The following is a 19,323-nucleotide window of genomic DNA, read 5'->3' on the forward strand; positions in this document are numbered from 1 at the left end:
TCACAGTTTGCTTTATTTTGCTCTCCTCACTTACATAAATGAACTATAGTGTCCTGCACCCGCTAGTGAAACAATGTCAAAAATGATATCTGGTGTCTGAATAATTTTTGGTTTGACTGTATGTGGCATGACTTTAATTTGATTTAATTGACTAAAGCTAGACTAAAATTCCCAGACTTTTAGCCAGCTAAACCTTGACCAAACAGGACAGGTTGAATGGAGACAGGACTAAGACTAAATTAAAAACAGCTGACGGAATTAACACTAGTTGTCTTGTAAAGACCGTTCAGTACCAATAACTCCATGAATCTGTTGAGGTTTTAACTCTTTCGCTGTTGGTTCTGTCAGACGAAGGGCTCTTCATCCTCAGCAGACAACAGTGAAGTTGTGGAGGAAACCAAATCAGTGCCTGAGAAAGCAGAGTAAGTGCGTTTGTGCTAATGTGTAGAACGATAGTGCTGATGTCACCGTCATAATCGCTGTGTACTGAGTTCTGATTCGTCCTCTTTCTAAGAGGGGAAAATGGAGAGAAAGCACAGAAGAAGAAGGAGGAAGCGGTCAAGAGGAAGGTCAGACAGCACTACGAGCCTGATCTGCAGGAGTCGGCCTTCTGGAAGAAGATCATCGCTTACCAACGCAAGCTGCTGGTCAGAGCCCTGGAGATCTCATAATGTCATGCTGACAGATGCAGAATGTCAGACGGATCATAGAGGCGCTCTCTCAGGAGCGTGTGCTTACACGTGTGCTCTGACGCCCTGTCTCTGTCTCTTCTCCCGCAGAATTATTTTGCACGAAATTTCTACAACATGAGAATGTTGGCTTTGTTTGTGGCCTTTGCAATCAACTTCATTCTGCTGTTTTACAAGGTAATCCACATTTTTCACATTCACGAGTCGTGTTTGCCAGCGTGTCGTCTCTTCTCTGCGTTTGTGTATCTGAGCGTGCGTTTTGTCCCGTGAGCAGGTGTCCACGTCCTCGGCCGTCACCGAGGGGAAGGAGGTGCTGTTCAGCTCGTCCTCAGACACCAGCGTGCGGTGGGATCCTCTGGGCGGCTCCGGCGCTCGTCCCGTCACTGTGCACTTCGTGCTGGAGGAGAGCAGCGGCTACATGGAGCCCACGCTGAGGATCTTAGCCATCCTGCACACCGTCATCTCCTTCTTCTGCATCATCGGCTACTACTGCTTAAAGGTACCGGATCATCGGCTGCGTGAGCCTGATTTTATTCCAGACCGTTGAACCAGAAATGTTTATCACACGAAAGCAAACTAAAGCATCTCCAGAATCAAACACTGAAACTGATTTTTTTTGTTAGTGGTTTCTACATGTCTCCTGAAGTTTGATGGTTTCGTGCTCTCAGCAGCCATTAATTCACACATTGTGGTTGCAGTTTGACAGATCACATGACCTCAGCTATAATATTATTCACACAAGGCGCTGGGTTTGATTTCCTAATAATGAAAGCGAGGCATACAGTTTCATTCATGCTAATGAAATCCAGTTATTGAAACAATAAACCTGCCAGATTTACATGAGAGATGAAATACCCAGCAGCATCAGTCTAAAGAGGTTTTAATAAATGCTTCAATTATTATTCTAAAGAGCCTTTAATAGAAAGCAGAGCCGATGATTGATAGCGCTTCACCCGACTGCTGTTTCTCCTCAAGGTTCCTCTGGTGATTTTCAAGCGTGAGAAGGAAGTGGCCAGAAAGCTGGAGTTTGACGGTCTGTACATCACTGAACAGCCGTCGGAGGACGATATTAAAGGCCAGTGGGATCGGCTGGTCATCAACACACAGTGAGTGACAAACGAGGCTCATGGGTAATGGGGTTGTTCTCACCTAAACTGATTTCGGTCAGGAACATTGCGGTAATGAGGCGACTCGGTGATGGAGGGCAGAGCAAAAATACTGCACCATTTTACAGAGTAACAAATGAATGCACCGTGTCTGCACTGGACTCAACTGACTGGAACTGGAAGCTACTGTTGGGCATCAGTTTCTGTTTTTTTGTTTTTGATGCAATGAAAATGTAATAATTTTCAAATCATCCAAGAGTTCATGGACATCATTTTTTATTATATTATCTAAGTTGTCATACTTGGAATTTCACAATTTAAAACAACGTTTAAGTCCGGCCGATAGCCTTGTGGGCAGCATGCCGACATACAGCTCCGGTGCACTATGGGCGTCCTGTGTTAAAATCCCGATCCCGCCCCCCCATATCTCTCTCTCTCCCACTTCGTTTCCTGTCCTTTCTGATCTGTCCTGTCATAGTAAAGGCTAAAAATGCCAAAAATAATTATAAACTTAATCTTAAAAAAAAAAAAAGTTTAAATTATTAGTAATACATTAAATATGCATTTAATATTCAAGTAATGAGACAGTTTTTTTATTTATATATGAAGAGTTTATTTGCAAAATACAGATTACATTTTTTTTAAATGTCAAAAATCATGTTTTTTATGATGTTATCATGTTTTTATTGATAGTTAGCTATATTCTAGTTATTTTACTACTGTTACTATTAAAATAATTTGGTTATTTTCAACTGCAGTTTGAGATTAATTGTAATGCACAATGAAAAAACATGATTTTTGAAAGTAGTAAAAAAAAAAAATATTTGTTTTAAAGTTAAAATGTAAAAATGTAAAAAATTAAAAAGTTATCTGTTTTTGCAAATGAACTCTTTATATAATACCATTGTTATTGTTTTTTTTTAAATCTAATTCCATTAATTAAATCAGAGTTTCCCAAATTGGGAAATGTTTACACTGAGTTTAATTTAAAAAATAATGATTCAGAATAATAAATATAAACAGTGTTCATTAAAATGTGCTCAGAATTTAAAAAATGGCAAAATAAAAATGTTTAAAGTAGAATAAAAGTTTAGACGACCAAACCTTTTTTAAATAAAATTTAATCTTAAAATTTAAAAATTTAATCTTAATGATGTGCACATGTATATTTGTGGTGTCTGTATTGGATTCCATAATGAGTTTATAAGTCGATCTCCACTGCTGTTGTTCATGAGGATCTTTGTGATTTATGATTGTGTTCTGTGATCTAAAGATGAAAATTAATCTCTGTCTCTCAGGTCCTTCCCAAACAATTACTGGGATAAATTTGTGAAGAGGAAGGTGAGTTTGGAGACATTTACAGACATACAAACAGATGAGCAGCTCTGATAAAGACCATCTGATTAAGAACATCTACGTGTGTGTGTATGTATGTGTGTGTGTGTGTGTGTGTGTGTGTGTGTAGGTGATGGATAAGTATGGAGAGTTTTACGGACATGATCGGATCAGTGAGCTGCTCGGGATGGATAAAGCTGCGCTGGACTTCAGTGACGCCCATGAGAAAAAGAAACCAAAGAGAGACAGTTCACTGGCCGCAGTGTGAGTGTTGATATGTGCTGTTGACCATTCACTAACACGAACAACAACTGTCTCGTTCAATTTACACCACAATAACTAACCGTTAGTTCAGCTCATCCTGCAGGGGGCAGTAATGTGTAAACAATCCCTCACATGACATTAATAATCAATCTCTAATTATAAATGATTTTTCAAGCATTGCTCATTTGACTAATGAATTTAACCGTTCCCCGTTTTATTTCCAGACTGAACTCCATCGATGTGAAGTATCAGATATGGAAGCTGGGCGTCGTCTTCACTGATAACGTCAGTACCTGCTTCCGTGTGTGTGTGTGTGTGGTTTGTGCTGGTTTGGTCAGGTCTGATCTGGTTTGTGTGATGATGTGTCCCGCAGTCGTTCCTGTATCTGGCCTGGTACATGAGCATGTCCATCCTCGGCCACTACAACAACTTCTTCTTTGCCGCCCACCTGCTGGACATCGCCATGGGCTTCAAGACGCTCAGGACCATCCTGTCCTCCGTCACACACAACGGCAAACAGGTACCGGTCAGCAGATCACTAAATGACCTTTTGTCTGGCAATGCAGGGTTCATACAAGGTGCTTAAAGTTTTTGACTTTTTGAAAGCCTTGAAAATAGCAATATTCCTGAAGAGGTATTTGAAAAGTGCTTGACTTATTGAAGGACGATGTATCTATTAAATAATAGTTCAGTTTTTTAGTAAGCACGTATCTTTACACGCAATATTCAGCAATTCAAATAACATCATTCTTTTTCACTTATTTCAGTTAATGTCATTAAACTAGCGAGCCAAGCCAGTAGTAGTATTGAGAGTTGTCGTGTAAACATGACTGAAGAAGATGCAAAAAGAGGAACAGACAAATCAAATCAATTTAGTGAGTTGTTTATGCTCAGATTGATTCAGACTCGTGACTTCGATCGAAATTAAAAGAGCCATTCATTATTGAATTTTGACATCGCTTGTCATTATTTTAAAACGCACGTATAGCGGGGGTGCCCAAACTCGGCCCTGGAGGGTCGGTGTCCTGCAGAGTTTAGCTCCAACTCCAGTTAAACACACCTGAACCAGCTAATCAAGCTCTTACTAGGCGTACTAGAAACTTCCGTGCAGGTGTGTTGAGGCACGTTGGAGCTAAACTCTGCAGGACACCGACCCTCCAGGACCGAGGGTCAAAGCGCTCCGATCGGATTATTAATCATTTGATTCATATCACGTATCGCAAATCATTGATTTACATCGGAACTTCTTGTATTGAGAAACATTAAGACCCGGGTTTCAAATCATACATCAAGAGTCATTTGATTTAAATCGGGACTTTAGAGTGAGTTCATGAATTATTTCATGACTTGAATGATTCAGGATCTGCGTTCTGAGACCTGATCTGAAATGATGGCTTGTGAATCATTTGATTGAGAACAGGACATCAGTGTGGGTTCTGTTTTCAACAGTTGAAAACATGAAATCATTAAGGCAGTACAGTTGTAAAAACAAAACAGAGGAAAGAAAGAAAGTGTACACAAATACAAATCCATGGTTACCATGGATTAACTATAGTAAAAAAAAAAAAACACATTTGAGGGCACATAGGATGAATGCAGTTTTTTAGGATCAACAGAGCTTCATTGTATACTTTGCATGTGCATCACTTTATATTTGTCATTTTATGTTATAAGTATATTTTTATTTATCTGTTTGTCTTGTTTACAATTCGAAAGACATTGTTTAATAATCTATCTACCTGTCGGTCTGTCTGTCTGTCTGTGTGTCTGCTTGTGTGTTTGTTGTGATGTTTTTGAGTGTTTGTTGAGTGTGTCCAGGGATCATTTTAATAACTCGTGGATATGTAATAAGCTCTGCTTACGCATTAGAGACACATACAGCTGTATTAAAAATCTTAATATATCATAACTTAGAGATTAAAAAAACATTCCAAAATAGTTATAGCACCTGAGGGCCTGACAGTTTGAGATGCTCTGATGATTATTATTGATTACTGAGAACAGACACAAATATGAGCTGAATGCTGCTGAATTAACTGTGTGTGTGTGTGTGTGTGTGTGTAGCTGGTCCTGACTGTCGGTCTGCTGGCGGTTGTGGTGTATCTCTACACTGTGGTGGCTTTCAACTTCTTCCGTAAGTTCTACAATAAGAGTGAAGATGGAGAATCACCAGACATGAAGTGTGACGACATGCTAACGGTGAGCTAACAGCTAATACCGCACCACTGGTATAGTTACTGGTTTTATGGGATTTTTATAGTTGCTGCTGATTAGATTAAATGCTGATTTTTCTGTGATTAATCACAGTCTCTCTTGAATCTGCAGGTGATGTTTGCACTAATAGCTCATGATTACAATACTGACAAACACACGAGTCGACCAAGAGCACGCACGAAAAAAAAATCACACACGAGATCTCTGTCATATCTCAGGTGTCTCCTCTAGAGTTTCAGAGGAGATCTCAGTATGAACTCAAGCATTTCTCATCACATGATTGATTTTCAGCTCTAGTGCCTCGTTGAGTGTGTTTCTCCTGAGGGATTGTAGGAGACATGAAGTACATGTGAAGACGAGACGTAACTGAGACGTTCTCCTCTCCTCAGTAGATCTCATGTTACTCCTGATGAGATCAGAGGACGATGACCTGGACACTTGACCTTCACCTCTGATATTTAGCATCTGCTGTGATTTTCTGCGCTGCGTTTAATTGGTTGCGTGTGGTTAAATGTGTTCTTCAGATGAGAACATCGCCGCTGCTGCTGCCATCGCTCATTTGTGACGTTAGTGCTGTTGCTAAGCACAAACGACCGGACGGTCATTAGGACTGTAGCGCATTAACGGCCGGAGCAGTCAGCTAGAACAACAGACTAATTAACAAACTAAACAAACCCAGAGAGAGAGAGAGACTGGTGTCATTCATCAGATTCATATGAACGTGTGTTTTTAGGTTTAAAGATGCGTTTTGTAATGAGCTCGTGTTAATAAATCATTTACTCACCGCTATGTTCTTTTTTAAATAAAAGTAAAAGGAAACTGTTAAATGGTTCTGTTATTATTATAACAGCATTATTATTAAAAGTAAAAAAAAAAGTCTTGAAATATGATTATTTAACAAAATGTCGGGATGTTATTTTTTTATACAAGAAATCAGGTTTATGAGACTCTGATTCTCCAGTGACAGGTGTTTGACGGACGTGTGCCGAGAGCTCTATAAGGACACGAGACTGTGAGTGTGTGTGTGTGTGTGTGTGTGTGTGTGTGTGTGTGTGAGAGAGAGAGAGAGAGAGAGCTTTAATCCGCTGGGAAGCAGCCACCCGTGCAATTCCATTTCTCTGTTTCCTTCCTGTTTTTGTCTTCCTGTCAGTGCTGTGCTCCTGTCTGTCTGTCTCTCTGTCTCTGCTCCTAATAAGGAAAGACAGTTTGAGTGAAAGAGAAGCATTTTTCAGAGATGGTGACGGACACTTTAGTCTCACATCCAAACACTTACAGCTGTGCAGATCCGCAGATCGCTGTCTGGAGACACGTGTGTGTGTGTGTGTGTGTGTTTCCAGAGGCATTAAGTGTTTAATTAAAGCAGTAAGTCACTGGATCTCGTGTGTTTTAGTGATTTTAGCATTTTTGACATGATATAAAGTATCTGAAACCCAGGGTTGTTTTAGTTCACTAAAACTACAGTCATTTTAAAAATGAAATCAAATAAATGTTCACTTAAAATATAAAAAATCTTATTTAATCAATTTGCCAAGGTCACATTTCTTATTTTCGTTTAAATTGATGTACTAAAATAACTCAAACTAAAATTTAAATAAAAATGAATAAAAACTACAGTTTATATGCATATATAAAATAAGCAAAAAAAATCTTCTGCAGTTAATTTCAGTGTTTGTGTCAAGATTGTTGATGAATTTTGCAACATAATTTCCTGTTTATTACTGTGAAGCTGCTTTGAATCAATCTGTACTGTGTAAAGCACTGAAGAAATAATTGTGTCAGAACAGTTTTATTGTTCTGTAAATTTCAGTATGCTAATATTAACTGTAATACTGTGTGTTTGTGTAGTGCTATATGTTCCACATGTACGTTGGCGTTCGTGCCGGCGGCGGCATCGGTGATCAGATCGAAGATCCGGCCGGTGACGAGTACGAGATCTATCGCATCATCTTTGACATCACCTTCTTCTTCTTCGTCATTGTCATCCTCCTGGCCATCATTCAGGGTGTGTATCTGTGTGTGTGTGTGTGTACCTGGTATTTATCACGTTATGGGGACCAATAGGCTTATAAAACATGCAGAATGAGCGCGTGTGTTTGCTGTATGTCACGTGTGTGTGTGTTCCAGGTCTGATCATCGATGCGTTTGGTGAGTTGAGAGACCAGCAGGAGCAGGTGAAAGAGGACATGGAGGTGAGACACAGTGAACACTGATGTGAAGTCTGCCGTGTGTGTGTTCGATTAAACATGCATGTGTTTTTCCTCCTGCAGACGAAGTGCTTCATCTGTGGGATTGGAAACGACTACTTCGACACGGTTCCTCACGGCTTCGAGACGCACACGCTGCAGGAACACAACCTGGCCAACTATCTGTGAGTCCTGCTGCTCCTCCAGCACTCACACATGCGCCGATTCTCCCGTATTCTGCAATGTTAATGATTCTGTCCTCTAGTGATTTACCTGCGGAGAGTCAGAGCCAACCAACAAATAAATGAGATACGCGATCAATACAGCATCCAGACGAGCCGCCTTTGGCAAATAAACAGAAGTGAACACAATGCATGATTTAACTCAGAATGTAAGAGCCGTGCTGACAGAAATGAATCCCATCAGTGACTGACACTGTGAGCTGCAGTAGACGAGTTGCTTATAGCATGCAAGTGAATACACAAAACACGCCAGCCCTCTTCACAAACTAGTAATGACTATCACTTATAAATCTGTTGTCAACAAAAGAGAAGCTTTGAGGCTCCCTGTGGTTTCCTGCCAAAATATAAGCTTTATCATTTTACATTTGAAAGCAAAGAAATGTATGTAAATGCTGAAGTTGTGCTTCACACAACACATTTTTGCTTATTTGTTTGGTAGAACTGGATCAGTGAATGTCTGCAGCAAAGACACTGGTCAGTCAAATGGGATTGAATGCATAAAGGATATTTGTGTTATTGAACATGTTTAACCCTCAAAGGCAGAGACTTCTTAAATATTTAATAACTTTTGAACCGCTAATCTCATTTGGAATGATAACCGCTGATATCATTTGGATATTCAGAGGCTCCGTAGTGAACATGATTACATCATCACATTTTGATCAGCACTGATTCGTCAGAAGAAGTCCCACCCTGTGCCCAGATTGGTTCAAACTGTCAACCAATAAACCAAATTGCATTTCACTGTTTATTCAGCCAATGAACAGGTTTTGGTCTTTTGAACCACCTGTTAGCATGTTTCTTTGGAAATTTGAACGAACGTAAAGTGAAGTGTGTCGTGCGTGCATGAAAACACAAAATAACACATTTGCATGACAGCACTCTCTGGAAAAGCACAGAAAAACACACGACAGAGCACTTTGACATAAAACAAACAAAAACAAGGATAACCCAGCGGTACATGTCGGATAAAGCACTGGAATTTATGTTTTCACGTGGCTGTGCGCTGTCCCGGTTAAATTGATTCCGACATGGAATACAGCCAGTGTATCAATCCATTTGGCTGTTATATCATGTAAATTATTCTTATATAGTTTATAAACATCATTTGCATTTCTTCTGTTGCACTCTGTATCTTTCTCATTTTGTGTGTAGTTTGTGAATCATTTGCACTGTTTGTATATTTGTTGCACAAGATAACTTGTGCAGTTGTTTTCCCCACTTGCTGCATTGTTTGTTGTTCATACTCAAAAAAAAATCACTTTTTTATGTAACACTGTTTCCATTTACTTCCTAAACATATTTGAACACATCTATATTGTCAGTAAACTAAATAGACCTGTTTTTTCACTGAAAAGCACCTATAACAATATTGTAATAAATGTTATATGGAGACAAAATTTAATTTGGAAGTGTAAAACCACGAAATACAACTTTCTAAAGAAAAAAATACAAACTTCAGGAGTTTCTGTTTAAGTACACAGTAAAAAAAAAAAAAAAACCTCCAATTGTTGCTTGCGTTTTTCTTCAAATTTTGGAAATTTTTAGAGAAGGCGAAAGTAAAACAGGGACTTTAAATTAGCTAGAGGTTCTCCTGTTTATAATGATATATAGCACTTGATGCTGCCTGCTTGAATAGGTCTGAAAAAAAGAAAAGTGCAGGCGTGTCAGTGCCCCCAAAAAGTTTTAGGGTTAGGGTTAAGTTTGCATTTCACTGTTTGTATTCGTTCTGAGGAATCCTGAATCTGTTTTCGTGCAGTGAGATGAGTAAATGCATGTTGACACTTAGTATCATCATGTTCACACAAAACATCTGCCCTTACACGATTTCTCTCAACATGGCAACACGAGAGCTGTCAGTCAATACATGGGAAACGTTTGAAAAAGTAACTTCAGTATTTTCTTGTTAATTAAAAAGTAACGAGTTACTTTAGAAGTTACTTTAGAAAAGTAATTTGATTAGTATCTGATTACATAACTTGACACTCACACACCTGTGTCATGTTGTGTCTTTGCAGATTTTTCTTCATGTATCTCATCAACAAGGATGAAACAGAGCACACAGGCCAGGTATTTCCCATCATCCTCTCTCATTAGTTCTCATGTGTTGATGGTTCTGATCCAGGAAAACGTTCATCACGTCCTGTTCAACACACATTTGTTTGTCTTTCAGGAGTCGTACGTTTGGAAAATGTACCAGGAACGTTGCTGGGAGTTCTTCCCCGCTGGCGACTGTTTCCGGAAACAATACGAGGACCAGCTCAACTAACACACACACACACACACACACACACACACACACGGATGGCTCTTACAGTGGCGATTCTGTCAGCTGGAACGCTTTGGACAACGTATGAAGTTTGTCGCCACACTTTCCTGCCATCCGACGCTTCTTCATTTCATCAAAGAACTCACAGACTGATTGAAGAGGAGGAGAGCAGGACGTCGTGAAGGAGGACGAGCGAACGCTGCACGCTTCTTTGGACGGGGATCCGGTGCCTTATGCAAGACGTAGACGAGCCGGAGCGAGCGCTGGAACCCCTCAGGACTCCGATCTTCTCCTCTGCTGATCCGTTTCTTGCTTTGTTTTCCGTTCTTTTGGTAATGCACCCATGCAACAGCAGAGTTACTCTTTATATAGTCGAAAAAAATCTTTCATTGCATGTTTATTATGCAAGTTTAAGGAAAACATTTGAAACGTAAAGACGCAAGCTGATCTATATCACACCTGCAGTTTTATAGGTTTAAGAACATTTATTAAGGTGTCTCTGTCCTGTCGCAGTATATCACAGACTTTCCTCCGTCGTTCATTACCGGAGAAAAATGCATTCGCACTAGATTTAGTTTGACGCAGAAGCAATACCCATTCAGGGAGTCCACCCTACACGCTACGCCCCGTACACTACGGCCTACGGCGACGGAGGAGCGAACATCGCCGTTTCCCCGCAGGAGCTCAACTCACGCTTACTAACCGCAGAAACGCCAACACGTCACGCGCAATGGCCCGCGGGATCGCCGGCGCATCTCCAGACATTTCCCATCCTTCAGGAAACCACTGCACTTTCTTTCATAGCCATGACGAAGACCAGATGCTTTTCTTATTTGTTCTATACGAAACAATGTGAATCATTGCAATAACAACAAATGGGCTAAAAAAAAAACCAGCCGCAACTATGTGAGAGAAATTTTACTCATGTAAAGAATTTTGATAACAAAAAAAACCTCATCGGAAAATAACCTGTCAGACTTTAGTGTACCGTGTAGAGTTGTGCGCATATAACTGTGTGTGATCTGTAAAGGGAACTCAAAGACTTGCATGATTTTGACAAATAAAGCGATTATTTATTGATGCTTGTAGGTGAGGATGTGCTTACGGTGACACAAACGTCGTTCATCAGGTGATTTGCTCCTGCGGACGCGGCCGAATGAATGAAAGCGCGTGGAAAGAATGATTTATTTCACAAAGCTTTTCCCATTTGCTCAGTGGGTTGGTGAAAGTGTGCGATGAGGATCCATCTTTGGCCAAAAACATGAAGGTAAAAAGCTCAGTTTGAACAACAACTGCTTTGTCAGGTCATTTCAAGTGTTTCGGCCTCGTTCCTGATGACATGAGCAGAATTAACCCTCATAATGCAGTCAGAGTCTGAACTATTTTCACACTGTAGGCCCGTTTGGACGCATACGATCGTTATTCTATAAAACAGTCGTAACTTAGTGCTTTGCAACTATATTGTATCTGATCAGCAACATCTCGGGAATGAAAGGTTTTTCCTGTGTTGTTACTGCGTATTTATTAATTTAACTAAATTTAAGAAATTATTTTAAATTCTATGAAATATGTTGATGTTTTTGTCCAATATCACTGAGGAATTTTATTTGAATATGTCACTGTATAAAATGTAGGGAAAAGAAAAAAAATTAAGAATTAGCAACATTAACCCTCTTGGAATGAATGCCATTTAACTAAATTACTAACTAAAAATAGTTTTTCATGCTGCAATGATTCATCAATAGACATACATTGACGCTTATTAATAAAATTCAGTCCAAAAGTGTGGGAGATACGGGGAGAAGGTGAAATGTGTTTGTGATGCTAATACAACTTCACAGATTTCCTTACTAAACTATGCATTTTTTTAGAAATATGTATGTACTGTATTCTGGGTCAAAACAGACGTGAATGCATTATGAGTTAATGTTGCGTGTAAATTTTTGTTTATTACACAGGTTGTTGCTCAGTTCAGTGTGTTGAAGGAGCTGCTTGTTGTGAATCTTCAGCAGTCTGAGCTTTGAAGAAGAAGGTACGTGATGCACAATCAAACACCACAAGACGTCCACATGATTGCGGCGCTCAGAGTGTTTCAAAAGAGCAGGAGAAATCCTGTTTTCCGTGATTATGAGCCCTTTAAAATGTTGGCTTTCAAAACAGGCCTCATTGTCTCTCGCGACTGAGAATAAATGTGAAAAACTCTGTTTATCCTCTGAACTGGGAGTGAATCCAAACAAAGAGCCCATCTGATTCCAAAGAGCGACTTTTGGTGAAGCCGTTTCCAAACACAATCAGCTCGCTGGATGTTCGGGGGAAAAAGCTCCTGCTGGATTTGTTTTGAATGTCCTGTGAAGACTGGGGCTGTAAATCACGCGTTCATGTTCACAGAGACTGTAGCTGAATATTGAGAGATTCTCACCTGCGCTGCGACGCTTCAAAGAAACAACGAGGGCGTTTTATCTCAATGCGAAGTCCAGACGCGGCCGACAGCGTGAGAAATCGCTTTATATTCAAGATGTTGAAACTAATCATTTTCCTGTCCTCCAGCTAACTGCAGAAAACCATCATCTGTTACTCAGAGTGTGAAATGAAGCAGTGAGTGTGTCTGTATCTCACAGTGGATCTGCTTTCAGAATATTCTGGAATGATTCGTATCTGTTCTGCAAGATGGAAGCGAACGCCAGTGTTGGGGAAAGTTACTTTTAAAAGTAATGCATTACAACATTGCGTTACTCCCTAAAAAATAACAAATTGCATTACTTGGTTACTTTTTACGGAAAGTAATGCATTACTTTTGCGTTACTTTTTAATTCTGTTTGTTTTAACATAGAAAGTTATATTTTTGGCAAATATAAAAGCCTGTTCACACCAAAAGCCTCAGGCTGAAGGAAAGGTAACTTCAGGTCTGTACAGCAGAATATGAAAGTTCAACACTCTTCATCAATAAAAAAAGGAAGAACAAATGTTAGTTTATCTTGAGTAATTTTTGTTTATTAATATGGTTGAATTGGATCATTGAAGGTCGGCAGCAAAAACATTGGTTAATAAAACGGGATTAAATACATAAAGGATATTTGTGTTATTTAACATATTTAAATGTTGCAGGTTTGCGTCATATTATGAGTTGCATTTAACTGTTTTTATAAATTTTGAGGAAAACTGAATGTTTGTAAGTGAGATGAATTAATACATGTTCACATTTATTTTAGAACTACAGTAACATCTTACTCCTGATTTCTCTCAGTATTGGGACAGGAGAGCTTTCATTCAATAAATGGGAACAAAGTAACAGGCGTTACTTATTTGAAAAAGTAACGCAGATATTGAAAAATTAAAAAGTAATGCGTTACTTTACTAGTTACTCGAAAAAAGGAATCTGATTACGTTACTTGTAATGTGTTTCCCCCAACACTGGCAAACACTTTCATCACTCTCTTGTACATCTGTAACAGTCTGAAAATTTCAGATGTGATGAGTGGAGGTCAGGGATGGGTCGGTCTGATACAGATTAACCATCATAACCAATCCTGATGCTTCCTTTATGGCAGGAGCCGCATACGGCCGACCCTTGACCTTTGCGGCGCTGCACCTTCATTAGCCTTCATTCACTTAACGATAAAATCATCAGCGTTAGATCGTATTGAAGCGGGTTGACGTCTGTGTATCTGCTGGATTTCTTTCAGGCAGATGAAGTGTTTCTCTGGCGTCTGAAGAGACTCGGTGAGGAGCGGCGCTCTGAAGCACATGATTGGTTTGATTGTCCACTTGATTAAAGGATGAAAGTCCCTTTGAGCGAGTGTCCGGTGCGTCTTTCTGCAGGTTTAAATCCGTTTGAGCGTTTCTGTTCTGTTCCCGTCAGCCATCGGTGGCTTTCATGAGGACTGATAACGGAGAACATCCTTATCTCGCTCCAGCTGTCTGTCTCCGTCTTCAGCTGTCAGTCTGACATATACTCACTATACGCTGTCTGTTATCATTGATAATGCATTGTATGTCATGTATTATATAACATGTAATCTGTCTGTGGTGTCATAGGTTAGTTGTGCTGGTTAGTTGCGGTGTTAGGGTTCACTTTAAACTCAGCAGACGCTCATAAAGTGGTTCAGATGTCACTGCCATCAAATGCAGATTGAAGTCAAAGTAATCAGCACGTAATTATTTTGACTGCAGGGCTGATTAGACAGAATGTCACGGGTTAGTTAGGTCGAGTCAGTGAGTTTGTGTGTGGACGGTTACCATCACAGCGCTCAGAATGAGCATCAGTTTCGTTACATAAAGCCTCAGTGCAAACGATGTGATGGTAATCGCTGAAGAACCTCTGATAACCATGTAAACATCATCAGATTTCACTGTGTTCGTCATGTATCGTATGATGGCGTATATCACACTTTGCATCTCAGGAGTTTGTGAAGATTCCTTCATGTGTGTTTGATTCTCTCCAGCGCCGCTCAGGAACCGGATCTCACTGATGATGAACAGATGATTGTTTGTGCGGATGAATTATTACTGTTATTAACATTTTTCATGAGTATATGGAATCCAAGCAACCACCTTCAGTGAGACAAACCAGCGGCCGACAGTAAACCGCTCTGTGAACGATTTCATTCACGCATCAGATTTTTGTCTCGGTTGTTTCTGCTGAATGATACATTAAATGAGAGCAAATTTAGACGTTTGTGCTTCTCTTGAGTAAAAGTTCTCATCTGATCTAGAATTTAAAACAACTGGTGCCTCGTTTGAGCTGTTTTATTTCTCCAGAGAGAAACGTCTGAGACAAAGTCGAGACTTCAGTGAAACACGTCTGAGCTGTCGAAGAAAAACCTTGAGGGATTCATCAGCTGTAAATGCTGTATCATTGATTATATCCAATCATGGGAAGCGTATTAATGACAGATGCTGTGACTAAATCTGTTAATGAGTCTCTAATCAACTATAAATGAGACACTTAGAGTGAATCAATTGAGTGAAGTGATTCAGTGCTGTGTTCAGTTCACTTTGTTTGTTCTTCAGTAAAGAACCGTATATTCCTTTTCTGTCATTCGTCAGATGTGTATCACACAAGTGTTTTCTGTGTGTGTGTGTGTCTGTGGTCTACGTGATCACTCAAATCAGGCTCTTGATGTCTGACTCTCCGTCATCAGGAACAACTTCAGTCTGTAAACGCTAGTTTTCCTCATCAGTTCATCTGGACAGAACAGGACACACTGTTCACTCACTAGAGTATGAGACTTTGAGAGACATACAAGGAGTTTCTCACTTCAGAAACAGACTCTTAAGATTCTCCCTCATCAGATGAAGCTTGTATTTCACCCCTAAAAAACAGACAAGAAAAGTTATATTTTGCATAGACAATTTTTTTTTCGTTGTGATTCTCTTTACATTAGTAAATTTTATTAGACTTTAATGTAATGATTAATGAAGAAAAATGTCCAAAGTTGCTCCAAACCTGTATGAGTCTGTAAGTTTTGTTGAAAACAAAAGATATTTTGAAGAATGTTGGGAAACAAACAGTTGTCTGTAGCCAATGTGATTATGTGCTCACCGTCAGATCATCACAGATGTTGATGAGTTTGATTGTTCATCAGATTTGTAGCAATGTGTCATCCCATCACTGTCTCACCAGTGGATCCTCTGCAGTGAATGGGTGCCGTCAGAATGAGAGTCCAAACAGCTGAAAAAAACATCACAATAATAATAGTAATCCACACCACTCCAGTCCATCAGTTAACACATTTGAGAAGACAAAAGCTGAAACAAATCCATCAAGACATGTTTAACTTGCTTTCGGCCAAAATACGAGTCTATAATCCTTAATAATGCTGTTCAGTCAAAGATCTGGCTGTTCATGTTCAAGTAATTAATTGAACTCTATTAACAGATGACTTTTTATAATTATGTAATACATGTGTTTTTATCCCGTGTTTTCCATCAGGACTCATCAGAAAGAGAGTAAGACCTGAGAAAAACATCATCTGCTGAAGGACACTGTGTGTGTGTGTGTGTGATTTGACCCCGACTGACTCCATCTCTCTCTCCGTCTGTGGTGTGAGACGGGCCGTGAGGGCGACAAGACTGTAATTACTGACACTGCAGTGATCAGAGACTGACCGGCGCTGACCTTTGACCTCCCGCTCAGAGTCTGCAGGAGCACAGAGGTCACGTCTCGCTCAAGGACATCAACACACAGTGCTGGGGACTAACTAAACAACTAACCTAGTGATGCTACTAACTGAGCTTTTCCAGTAGTTCAGTTAAACAGCTGGATGAACTGATTCAGTGAATCACACACAACCACTGTTCAGTGAATCAGTTTATTCTGACAGTTCATGTATATGAACTCATTCAAAAAAACAACAGACTGACTCATTGGAAATCAGGGTTATAATAGTTAACATAAACTATACCAAAACTATTTAAAAAATTACTTTGTAATAAAATACAGCATAAAAAGTACTTTATTTCAGCTCATTTCTAAGGCAACATTTCATTTAGTTTGACAAAATGATAAAACTATAATAAATAAGTAATTTTTTATCAATTAAACAGTTCAGTTTTGTTTTGTAATGTTAGCTGATCTGTACGCTAATCAGTGTAATGTTAATTAGATGCTGTTGTTACAATGTTTTCAACTAAGATTCTTTTTACTAAGACTGTTTTAGTTTTAATGGTGTATACAGTAATCATCAAACAAACACTGCTGTCATTGTAAAAGTAGATTAGAAAGATTCTGACCTGTTCATAGCCTCAGTATTGTTAGTTTCATCAAAAGATCAACCTGCTCTATTTTACATTATAAATATTTTCATCAATTGCATGTTGAGTAACTCGTAACTCAGGAAAACAGTTTCATTATTTTTTTATTTTGTGTGCATAATGATTACATACTGTTCCACATAGTGTTCAAGAATATCAAGCAGTGTGCAAGTGTTTGATTCCAGACATGTTCACTTCTTTCAAACGATAATTAAACTGACCCGAACGTTCATGAGGTTAAACTCATATTTGTGCTGCTGAATAACACTTTCTTTCTGCTGCTGTATTTTCTGAGTAACTGCTGATGTCAGACCTTCATCAGCTCATTACGCTGTCATCTATCACAGACAGAACGCTGAAGATGTCAGACTGATGTCCTGAACGCCGGCACCCATCCAAACACAGAGAGGTGAGAATCTGGAGTGGATTCAGAATATTCCTGCAGGATTCCTCCGCTGCATTATTAAACAGATTTCACTGTGACTACTGTAAAATATACTTATAATAACAATAAACGGTGCCGTGTGTGGCTTTTGTGCTTTGTGATGATCTCTTAAGATGTTAAGATGATCTCAGTGGTTTGCTGGAGATCTGCTGATCTTCATTCAGAGCGAATTTAAAGCGGACGGATCTGCCGACTAAAGTTCGCACATTAAAGACTCCGATGTTCTCTTCAGTTTCTGTAAGTAGAACATCAGATATTCTGACATCATTTACTCGTCCTCATGTCCTTACTGTTTTATCCCTGGAAAACAAACAGAGAATTTTCAAAGATCAAAACGATTGCTACAGAAACAATTTTCACTTAGAAACTGCTGATAAATTTCACAATAATTGTCCAAAGTATTAGAACTAAAACTGAAATCCTAACTAAATGAACTAAAAAAAAAAAAGACTTTAAAAAATACAAATAAACATTACAAAACACAACACTTTTACTAATAATTTTTGATAATTAATAAACTTTAAAACTAAATAAAAATATGAACAAAAATTGTAATAATATATCAATGTTTCTAAAGTAATACCGCAAAGAACTGGCAAATAACACACTGAATTTAATCTGATGTAGAAAGAAAAATATATTACAACTTAAAACTTTTTAGTGTACATAGTGTAGATGCAACAACAAAAATGATTTTATGGGTGAGTAAAGGGTAACAGAATGACCTATAACAAGTACATTTACAACTGGACGTCTGTTAGTTTCTGCAAAACCGGTTTCACTTTTCACTCTTGAGTCTCTTTTATTCCTGTGTTGGTCACGTGAGCTGCGTCAAACCATCAGCGCGTCATCAGCTTTGCAGAGAAACATGTTGGAGAAATCAATACTGAATCCTGTTTGACATACAAATAATTGATCCTCTGGGAGCTGCTGAGCGTCAATAATGGCTTTCAAAAGAGGCTAATTGTATGTTTTTTCTATTGAGTTTCTCCTGAATAGTGCAGTAAAACCTCATGCATTCCAAGTGCTCATTGTTTGGAGTCCTGAAGACCAGCTGTTCTGGCACACATCTCTACCTGGTTGAAGCGATATTGAGTCAGAACTGGCAGCGTTTTTCCTGAAAGGGTGAAAGCTACATGTACAGTCTTCTCCTGGATGCACTTGTCATCCATCTGACCCAGAATTAACCACAATTAACCAGCCTGTCCAGCTGACATTTTAAAATGGGCTCAATGGAGTGTGAGACAGACATTGAGAGAGAAAGAAAGAAAAGCCTTAGAGAATGAAGCATTTGTTTGCTCAATCAAGAATCAAATCCATCAAGATGTTTTTAACTCAAATCACTAAAAGTGAATATGTGATCTGTGTAGATTTCTCTCCTGATTCAGATCAGACCACTTTTGGACTGGAGGAAGTGTTATTAGTGTTATTTCAGGTTTTGTCTTCTCAAGATGTGAACTGATGGACTGGAGTGGTGTGGATTATTGTGATGTTTTTATCAGCTGTTTGGACTCTCATTCTGACGGCACCCATTCACATCCTTTGGTGAGACAGTGATGCAATGACACATTTCTTCAAATCTGATGAACGAACAAACTCATGTACAGCTTGCATGATCTGAGGGTGAACACATTTACGTATTTGGTTGAACTCTCCTTTTCAGTGGCCATAACATGCGTTTTCATATCATGAAGCATTGCTGAGAGCACGACTGTCTTCTACGAGTCTTTCGGTTTTCTCTTTCTAGTGAACACATGTTCCGTCACACGTATGATCAACAGGGCACTGGAGATGCTGGAGTTTCTCTGCAATCACACACTTGA

General features: G+C 39.2%; 1 protein-coding gene across 14 annotated transcripts in view; it reads left to right on the forward strand.

Annotated features, from left to right (window-relative positions):
* ryr2a (ryanodine receptor 2a (cardiac)) overlaps positions 1–11,382 on the forward strand; it is a 91,342-nt gene extending 79,960 nt beyond the window's left edge. For all 14 annotated transcript variants that reach the window (XM_051123784.1, XM_051123788.1, XM_051123785.1 and 11 more), the window contains 15 exons: positions 349–422; positions 515–647; positions 780–866; positions 964–1,188; positions 1,665–1,795; positions 3,094–3,136; positions 3,261–3,394; positions 3,619–3,679; positions 3,768–3,914; positions 5,459–5,593; positions 7,454–7,610; positions 7,733–7,797; positions 7,876–7,976; positions 10,052–10,103; positions 10,207–11,382. In XM_051123784.1, the coding sequence (XP_050979741.1) occupies positions 349–422; positions 515–647; positions 780–866; positions 964–1,188; positions 1,665–1,795; positions 3,094–3,136; positions 3,261–3,394; positions 3,619–3,679; positions 3,768–3,914; positions 5,459–5,593; positions 7,454–7,610; positions 7,733–7,797; positions 7,876–7,976; positions 10,052–10,103; positions 10,207–10,302 (1,641 nt within the window). In that variant the 3' untranslated portion in view covers positions 10,303–11,382. The remainder of the gene's footprint in view (positions 1–348; positions 423–514; positions 648–779; positions 867–963; positions 1,189–1,664; positions 1,796–3,093; positions 3,137–3,260; positions 3,395–3,618; positions 3,680–3,767; positions 3,915–5,458; positions 5,594–7,453; positions 7,611–7,732; positions 7,798–7,875; positions 7,977–10,051; positions 10,104–10,206) is intronic.
* Positions 11,383–19,323: the final 7,941 nt, after the last annotated feature.

The sequence above is a fragment of the Labeo rohita genome, chromosome 12, assembly GCF_022985175.1.
Source record: "Labeo rohita strain BAU-BD-2019 chromosome 12, IGBB_LRoh.1.0, whole genome shotgun sequence".
Classification (NCBI taxonomy): Eukaryota; Metazoa; Chordata; class Actinopteri; order Cypriniformes; family Cyprinidae; genus Labeo; species Labeo rohita.